The sequence below is a fragment of the Marmota marmota genome, unplaced genomic scaffold, assembly GCF_001458135.2.
Source record: "Marmota marmota marmota unplaced genomic scaffold, marMar, whole genome shotgun sequence".
NCBI lineage: Eukaryota > Metazoa > Chordata > Mammalia > Rodentia > Sciuridae > Marmota > Marmota marmota.
The window spans coordinates 58,676,592-58,686,810 of record NW_026000174.1 but is presented as its reverse complement, the minus strand read 5'-3'; the positions used below and the strand labels follow the sequence as shown (position 1 = coordinate 58,686,810).

Below are 10,219 nucleotides of genomic sequence, written 5' to 3'. Positions count from 1 at the left end.
ACTAGGAGATTTAGGGGGAAGAAGGTGGGAAAGGAAGGAAATGAATAATTAATTTTGTGAAATTATGATTTGTGCATATATAAATATATCAACTTGAATCCCATCTTTAAAGACCAGCCAAAAATACAAAAATGTGTGAAAGGGAGGCCAGTAGAAGAAGTAAAATAGAAGGAAGAAAAAGGGAAAAGGGCTGGCATTGGGGGCTGAAATAAAGTAAATTAAATTTCATGCATGTATGATTAGGTTATAATTAACCCAACTATTATGTATAACTAAAATGTACCAAAGGGAAAAAGAAAGAGATTCAAGGCAGCACCAAAAATGCACCTAAAATACTGATTGTGGGTTTACTACTGGGAAAATATCTCTAATTATGAACCACAAGATCTTTTCCAGATGAAGGCTAGCTCCTGGATCAGTGAAACCCAGGTTCCTATGGGGCGGACCTGCCAGATATTTTCTCTGCCGTTGTGAATTCTACCAAATCAATAACAGCTTCTATGACAGCCCACCAGTACTCAAGCTGGCCTTGCAGAAATGTTTCTGAGTGAGATTTGGTCTTTACAATTGCTTTAATAAAGTTGGCCATGATACCTTGTCAACCTTCCTCATGAAAAAAACACTCAGGGTCACTCCAGAGGAACTGGGCAGCGCAAAATAACCACAGAAGAGACAGAGATACCCTTTTCTTTGGGGGTTCTGTGATGGTTCCTCCGACCTTAAGGGTCCACAGAAAGAGAGACAGCCAGCATGTGCTGACCCTTTTATTGAGGTAAAGCCATTCAAATGAGGCAAGGGGTCAGGTTTCAGGGGGTTGAGTCTAGCTTCATGATGTCTGCTGTCAGCAGTTGACTGACATCTAGGAAGTCCACATCTAAAGGCAGAGCAAGAGAAGAGGACACACAAAGTGTATTTCCATGGAACCTTCTATCCCAAACAGGGCAAAGGGGTAATATCACAAAGGAACAGGTGAGAGTAACTGGATCCATGGGGCTGCAGGAAGGCATGCCTACATCTGAAGGCACATGGTGCTACTTTGAGTATCTGGCAATCAATATCCAGGTCACTAGTAAGGTGACCGACAGAGCCTCTTTCAATCATGGGAAGGAGAATGTCAGTCATTCAGTGAAACCACCTCTCACAATACCTTTTCTCTTGATACTTATCTCCTGAAGAAAGTTGTCATTAGCAATAAGAGTCAGATCCTTCTCTACCTGCTCATTTCATGTCAAAGGTCTTTAGATCTGGAAACATAACACATTTGTGACCAAAATTCAAAATTCTTCCAGAATGACAAATTTCTCTCTTTTATCTACTCTATAATAACCCCAACAGTGATAACTGTGTCATATACTCTGAGGAACAAAGATGTCATAATGGCCTTGAGAAAATTGATGACTTAATATTTAATGCATTCAATACATATTTGATCCCATTATAACACAAGTCTTCCTGCAAAATCCATAGTGTTTTTTTTTCCATTTTCCTTGTTTTAAAATGATTATTTCACATGATGTCATTAGCTTGTGATAAGAAATGGGAGTGGGGAGTCATTGGAAAATATTGACTATGGACTTATGTTTTTAGATAACTTACCCTATAACACAGTGAATTTGCTTCTTAATGATTTAGGAATCCTCAAGGAAAGATTAAAACAATGAACTCAATAACAATACTATACAGTATGAGGGGATTGATGATGAGTCTTTCACATGTCTTCATTCCCTAAAATTCTAAACTTAGCAGGAATGGAGACAGATTTTAGAAAAAAAAATGCAACAGGTTACTGGACAAGTTCAAGATTCTGTCTATAATATTTCCATTCTGCTTCTCTTGACCTAAGAGTATGATCCTCTCTTTGTAGGATACTTTTCCTATATGGCAGAGTCATAATTAGTAACATCCAAAGATTTTTTCCCTTGTTCTTTTTAATGCAAAACAATTCTATATACATATTTCCTACTTACAAATACAATATATGTAGGATTATTCCATCTTATTTAGACTGGATTCATCCATCCCCTCTCAATGATTTCTTTTTTTATGTTTTGGTTAAGAATGTTAAGGAAAATTAAAATTGAAATCGTGGGGATATTAGTGTAATTGAATTATTTTCTGCATTTTACTGCTTTAGAAGATACTTAGGAGATTTTACTTAAATCCTTATACTGTGTGACTGAATAAAAGTTAAAATTAAGGAACCAGAGACTTGAATTTCTACTAAATAATGGACATGTCATTGGATGATTTATTAATTTAAAAAAATGAAAAAAAATATACAACCTGAGGGTTTTTGTTTGTTTGTTTGTTTGCTAGGATTTTTTATTTGTTTTGTTTTTAAGTTTATTTCTCCATTATGTTATATTACATGTTCATATTCTTTTCTACATAGTCATATGGAATGTATGTTTCAGCTGCTTCTGTTGTTGTCCACATAGGCATCATATCACTGTCAAAATATTCTAAAAGTCAAAAATTTAATAAGGCAATAGTTTGAGAGGAGAGAATATTCAGAACACTGACAGATGGGAATTATGGCTACAACATAGTGCACATGCAGTGGAATAATGGAAGAAAGGTACAATATTTGGCTTTTTAATAATTTTGAAGTGCTCTTTTCAATTTTTTTATTGCTACACAGCAAATCAAATTCAGAGGTGTAGTTTAAAACAACATCACTTTGTTGTGTTTCAAAAATGTCTCTTAAAAATATCCTGAAATTCATTTGACAAAATAAGAGACACATAAGGAGACACACCCAAGGAGATCTTAGCAAGAAAAGTGAAACAGGAGGGATCTCAATACCAGACTTCAAGTTATACTGCATAGCTATAGCATCAAGAACACCATGGTATTGGCACCAAAACAGTGAAAAAGGACAATGGAATAGAATAGAAGACAGAGACAAATCCATGTAAATACAATTATCTTATACATTTTTGTTCAAAAGGTGCCAAAAACATTGGAAAAAAAGGTGGTCTTTTTAATAAATCATACTGGAAAAAATGAAAATCTGGAAATCAATATATAGCAGAAAGTTTAATGCGTATCTCTCAACCAGTACAAAATTCAACCCAAGGTGGAACAAAAATGGAGATATTAGAGTGGTGACCCTGAATCTGCTAGAAGAAAATGTAGGCCCACCTCTCCAACATGTTGGCATAGGAACAAACTTTCCTAACAAGATTCCTGAAGCACAAGCAATCAAATATCAATAAGTGAGACGGCATCACATTTAAAACTTCTGTATGGCAAAGAAAACAATTGAAAGCATGAAGAGAGAGCCTACAGAATGGAAGAATTTTTTTTTTTACCTATTCCTCAGGACATTAGCATACAGAATATGGAAAGAACCCCCAAAATTAAAAACCAAAACAAATAAAGAAACAAACAAACAAAAAAAAAATCACCTAATCAATGAAGGGGCAAACTAATTGAACAGACATTTCTCAAAAGAATCATCCACAATTCAACAAATACATGAAAAATGTTTAAAATCTTTAACAATCAGGGAATGAAAATCAAAACTACATTGAGATTTCATCTCACTCTTCAAAAAGGCAATCATCAAGAATACAAATAATAGCAAATGTTGGTGAGAATGTGGAAAAAAAGATACACTCATATGTTTTTGTTGGGACTAGTAGTTAGTGCCACCACTTTGGAAACAAGTGTGGTGATTCCTCCAGAAACTAGGAATGAAACCACCATATCCCAGCTATCCCATTATTCAACATATATTTGAAAAATTTAAACTCAGCACACTAGAGTGATGCAGCCACATCAATATTTTTTTTTGTTTATCCAATAATTTTTATTGTAAATTTTCTTTTTTTTTAAATTTAGTACATTTTTTTAAATTGGTTGTTCAAAACATTACAAAGCTCATGACATATCATCTTCCATACATTTGATTCAAGTGGGTTATGAACTCCCATTTTTTACCCCAAATACAAGTTGCAGAATCACATCGGTTACACATCCACATTTTTACATAATACCGTATTAATGACTGTTGTATTCTGCTACCTTTCCTATCCCCTACTATCCCCCCTCCCCTTCCCTCTCATCTTCCCTCTCTACCCCATCTGCTGTTGTTTAATTCTCTCCCTTGTTTTTTTTCCCCTTTCCCCTCACAAACTCTTATATGTAATTTTGTGTAACAATGAGGGTCTCCTTCCATTTCCATAGTTTCCCTTCTCTCTCCCTTTCTATTTAAAGCAGCACAATGCACAGTAGTGGAGTAATGAAGCCAACTAGGTGTCCTTCAACAGATGAATGGATAAAGAAAATGTGATATATAAACACAATGGAGTTTACTCAGTTTAATGTCATTCTTAAAAGAATGACATTATGGCATCTACTGGTAAATGGATGGAACTGAAGACCATCATGCTAAGTGAAGTAAGCCAGTCCCCAAAAGTCATAGGTTGAATGTTTTTTCTGATATGTAGAATTTAATCCAAAACAAGGGGTGGGGGGTAAAAAAAAAAAAAAAGAGAGAGAGAGAAAGAAATAAAAAAAAATGAAAGAAGGAACTTTATCAAAAATTTTAAAAAAAGATCAGTAGAATAGACAAAGGTAATGAGGAGGAGGACAAGGGGCAGGGAAAGGGAAAAGCAATGGAATGAATTTGGCTGAACTTCCATATGTGCATGCATACATATGGCATTGTATGTCCTGGCATTGTGTGTGTCCACAGGGCACAAATTAAAAAATAAAAGAGTAAAGTGTAAATGAATTGAAAAGTGATTTGTGGAGTGGAGGGCAGAGAGTGGGAAAAGGGAGGAAGTGATGGAGACAGAATTGGACCAGGTTGTGTTGCATGCTTTTGTGATAATGTCAGGGTGTGTCCTGGTATTGAATATACATAAATAGAATTTTTAAAAAATTAAATGTCAGGATTTTCTCTGCATAACTGCCTTCTGCAGGACTGAGTGATTTTCCTTTCCATATGACATTGAATGTATTCACTTGTGAGGATTCAGATGGTTCCTTGTCTGATGTGGAATGTTCAAAATGATTTTAAATTTATATTATGGAATTACACTGTGCATTAGGAACATAAAATTTTCATTGTTGTAATTTACATACTGATAGGGAGAAAGTTTAAGCAATTACATAAGTAAATTAACAAAATTATTTCATGTTAAATTTTGGAATAAATCATATAAAGCAATGGGGTTGAGTTTGATGTAATATCTGAGTTTGGGTGATAGAAGATTAAAGAACATGTACCTATCATGATGGCACTGAAATATAATCTTTATCTCACTATTAGGAGTCCAAGATAGAAATAAACTCTCCCATGTTAATGAAAAAGAATGAAAGAAGATGAAGTACAGTTTGAGAAGAGTGAAAAATAAACAGGAGAGGGAGTGTTCTACATTCACTAATCCAGGTACGTAGCACACGTATTGATGAAAATAAGGAAGGGATTGTGTTTTATTTCATGGGCTGGAAAATACTACAATTAAGAACAAAATTTGAAATACATCTTTCACTACTGGGGAATCAAGAAAATGTAATTAAACATGAAACAAAAAATTGTCAATAATGTAGAAAACATTGGGTTTTTTAAAAATACTTTTTAAAATATAAATTGACCATAAAATCTATACAAGGTTTTCCAGGTACTTTATATACTTAAATACAAATTTTTTTAAAAAATGTATGCAATTTCAAAGTTAATGCACATAATCTTCAAGACCCTATTATGATAAAAATATGTTCAACAAACTGAAAATAAATAAAAAAAAATACAAAAGTAACAAAAATATACATTATAAGCAAAGTGTGAAACCAGTGATGAAAAACTCAAAATTATCCAGAGACAATGACACACAAGGAACAAATGACATGGGTACACAAATTTGATTAACTCAGGATTCTCATGAGAAACTCATTAGCAAGAGAAGCAGAATACGAGAAATATAACTGATACAGGAGAAGTTGTTCCCCAGTGTGAGCATGGATATTTCTATTTAAGAGCAAAAGTATGTAGAATTTCTTACACTGTTAGAAAGAGAAGCCCTCAAAGAGGGATTGATTAAAAGTCACTTGTCATCTCACAGATTACTTCATGCAAATCTATAAAGGTGAGCTGCAATTGTGCTATTAGACTTCTTTACTTAAGGATAGCTCTAAATTTGATGACCAAGATTCAAGTGATAAAGTAGAAAACCACGAAATTCTGAGATCTTTATGAAATAATTCTCTAATGTAAGTCTCATATCTTTTTTAACTTTTTCCTATCCAAAATTAAATTAAATATATATCAGAAAGCATTAATGATAATAAATAAGGTAATTTATCTCAGATAATCTTGAAGACTAATGCTAGTAGAATTATGGAACTTGAGAAGAGAGTTTAACACTTTTTCTATCTGTATATCATTTCCAAAGCATGAAGTGAAGGGGTTAAATGGAGTGCAGTATTCACTGTTTTATGAAGTTAAGGAAATATGTAATTATTAATTTTGGGAAGCTGGAGATCAAGAACTAAGTATTTATTAAGAACTGTTAAGCAGTGCTGGCTTCTTCACAGATGAGGTATTAATATGGAGAGTTTGTTTTCATTTTCTCTTGTTTTTTATCCCCATTAATGTGCTCTGATCATTGACATAACCTGACTAAATCATAGATGGGTTTATTTAAAGTTGTACTTTTAAAAATGGGGTGAAGGAAAAAATAGGGAAATAAAGTTTCATTTGATTACAAGAGCATCACACGAAGGAGGAGAAACTTACATAGATAAGGAGAAAATGTGAAGAAATAGTGTGACATATTGCTCATGTTTATTAAGTTAAGGGTTAGTTAATTTATTTGACACATTACAGTAATTGTTAATGGGGAAATCAAATGAACATCAAGCTGGGTTAATGTTTTCATATCAGCATAAGTGATTGGAGATATTGGTACAAAACGATAATAGCGCTCTTTAATTCCTCATTTAAAAAGTTGATTTAGGAAAATTTATTCTCCTTAATAAAAAGAGAGGAGTTAAAATTCATTATGAATAAGGTTCAATGGAAAGCTTCAAGAGCAAAGCTTTGAATTGAAAGAAGATAGAATATTACTACTGATAAAGGGGGAAAAACTGTATACCCCCCCCCCAAAAAAAAAAAAACTATATATAAAATGACTGTAACATAATCCTGCCCTTAAGGATGAAATAATAAATAATATTTCTCCATGTACCTCTGCATAAGGATGCACACTTCTCACACTTCTCAGTACTCTTAGTGTCTGTTAATAAAGTCTAATTAAATACATTAGATTTTTTTTTCTTGAATTGAGTTTAACTGCATATCAAGTCATTCTGAAATTACAAATGTCATCCCATGGGGCCAGGGAAATAAGGTCGTGGTGGAAATTCTTTAAGAGATAAGTGCTATTTTTCTTTATGTATCTAAGTCAGGTAACATAAAATATCAATGCATTTCACAATGTGAATAAATTAATCACACAATTTACCATGCCTACAGATGGAGAGCAGATTAAAGCAGAAAAATCAAATACAACTATGGTGATGGAATTCATTCTTTTGGGGTTTTCTGATACTCCCCATCTCCAGTGGATGCTTTTTGGGATATTTTTATTGCTATATTTGACTATTCTGACTTGCAATAGCATTATTATACTGATAACAAAAACTGACTCTTCTCTTCAAACTCCTATGTATTTCTTCCTTAGCAATTTTTCCTTTGTGGAAATCTGTTATGTAACTGTCACCATCCCAAGAATGCTCATGGACTTTTGTACACAAAAAGGAAATATTTCCTTGTATGCCTGCTCTACACAAATGTGTTTTGTCCTCTTGCTTGGAGGCACAGAGTGCCTCCTCCTGACAGCGATGGCCTATGACCGCTATGTGGCCATTTGTAACCCTCTGCACTACCTTCTGGTCATGAGCCACAAGGTCTGCATGCAGCTGGTGGCTGCCTCCTGGGTCACTGCAATTCAAGCTGCAATTGGACTGACATGCCTAATTTTCTCTTTGCCCTTTTGTGGATCTAACAGAATTAACCACTTCTTCTGTGATATCCCTCCAGTCCTCCAGCTTGCTTGTGGTGACACCTCCATGAATAACATAGCCGTCTACATGTCGTCCATGGTGTTTTTTCTGGTTCCGTTTCTGTTGATCTCTGCTTCCTATGGCAAAATCATCTCCAACATTCTAAAAATGTCATCAGCCAGAGGGAGGACTAAAGCCTTCTCCACCTGCTCTTCTCACCTGACAGTTGTGGTCTTGTTCTATGGAACAGCTAGTATCACTTACTTGCAACCCAAGTCGAATCAGTCCGAGGGAACAGGAAAAATATTGTCTCTTTTCTACACCATTTTGATCCCAACTTTGAATCCCATCATATACACTCTGAGGAACAAGGATATCACCATGGCACTGAGGAAACTACTAACTAAGTTATTAACATAAGGCAAAGACTTGAAAACTAATGATTTTCTATTACTTTCTTATGTAACTACAAAAAAATAAAGCTTTGCTCTAATGCTTTTAAATGATGATTAATATTGTGATAACTACTACATTATGCCTAGGGCCATTGATTATAAAGTTTAGGTAAGGTATCTATGTAATAAGAATATAAATAATCCTATTGCAAGTATGTAATTTGAAGATCAATATTTCCTTATTTCCTTCCATGGTTAAATACTGAGTTAAGAGATTTTATGAGAATCACAATGGAAAATGATTGTGTGTGTCATATAACCAGGAAGTACACACACATTCTAAGACTGTGTTTTCAATATTCACTTTCTTCTGCATGAATATGGTTCCATTCTATAACCTCACTGTTGGATTTAGCCAATTAAAAATGGCAGAAATATTTTAAGAGGGTGGAAGAAGGGAGTCATGATTTTTAAAAATTTATGTATTTTTGCATTATCCCATTTTTATCTTTCTCTGTCCATATTGTTTTAAAACTAAAACTTCTTAGGATGTTTGCTCCTCCACTGTCCAGATATTATTGTGCCCTAGTCACCTCCCTCCCTCCCATTGTAGCTCTGGTCTTGTTTTGGTAATATCTCTTTCCTAAGATATTTTTCTTCATTAATACAATTGTGTAAGTATAGTGGGATGGTTCTTAGTGCCTCAAAATACAACTACATCTGGAATGTACAAATAGGACTGAATCTGAAAATAAGTGAATGCTAGATAGTGTTAAGTAAGCCTATTAAAATGAGATCACTAAGGTTTAGGATGGGCATCAAATCCAATCATCAGTATTCTGATGTGAGAAGGAAGGCAGAAAATATTTTAAAAACATTCATGAAGAAACAGAAGAACATGACACGAAGGCAGAGGGAGAGATTGGTGTGATTCAGTCCACAAAAAAGGCAGAGAAATGCCATCAGAATCCAGAAGAAGAAAGACTCTATCCTAGCTTTCAGGATAAGTGAGGCCTTGAAGAAGTGTGATTTTTGACTCTGGCTATAACAACTGTGAGTGATGTATTTTCTTTTTTACAACCAGTTTGGGAGAATTTATTGATGAAAATCCAAGAAATTAGTCTGGCATGTAAACATTGCATTCTTTAAATTTCTTTTATTTGACTCCTGTGGAGTTAATTTTCTGCACTTCCAGGACACAGTTGATTTGTCATCTCTTAACCCTGGCTCAAATTTTTGCTTCCATTTGGGGCAATAATTTGACACTTTTTTTTCTTTTGATGAAAACACTTATTTTTACATTAAGTAGAATCAGTAGAATCTCATCTTGCAGAAATAATATGTCCAATAATTATTACAATTATGCATTTGCTCCAGAAACTTAAAAGAAAGGTTCAGATTTCTTTTTAAATAATGAAAATCACAATGGGTAGTGAAAGATAGGCATTGTGAATTATAGCATGTTGACAAAGTGGGGTATGTCTACCCCTGTGATACTGCTCAGCCACTCATGACAATGCTCTAGAGTGGCTGCATTGAAGAAATCACCACTGCCCTAATAGGAAAGAAGAAAATTGTATATCCCATCATATCCATCCAACTAAGAAAAGGTTTATCTTGTAATATTGCCAGATCATTTGTCAAAATTTTTTTCTATGTCAGTGTCAATATTAAACCAGAGAGAAACACACTCTTCTACTACTGTTTTCTGACACTTGTCTATGCACAGAGTACACTCATAAAGAATTTATTTAGAGGAAAGTTCAATAAAATAAAGGAACAAGGCAAGTTAGTGTCTGAAATCTGAA

General features: G+C 34.1%; 1 protein-coding gene across 1 annotated transcript; it reads left to right on the top strand.

Moving 5' to 3' along the window:
* Positions 1-7,476: 7,476 nt before the first annotated feature.
* Positions 7,477-8,436, top strand: LOC107135324 (olfactory receptor 10AG1-like). The gene has a single exon (XM_015477209.2). It carries the CDS (start codon positions 7,477-7,479, stop codon positions 8,434-8,436), a length of 960 nt encoding a protein of 319 aa, XP_015332695.2.
* Positions 8,437-10,219: the final 1,783 nt, after the last annotated feature.

Excerpts from the sequence above, each read along its gene's own strand:
- LOC107135324 (XM_015477209.2), top strand. The coding sequence starts at position 7,477 with ATGCCTACAGATGGAGAGCAGATTAAAGCAGAAAAATCAAATACAACT.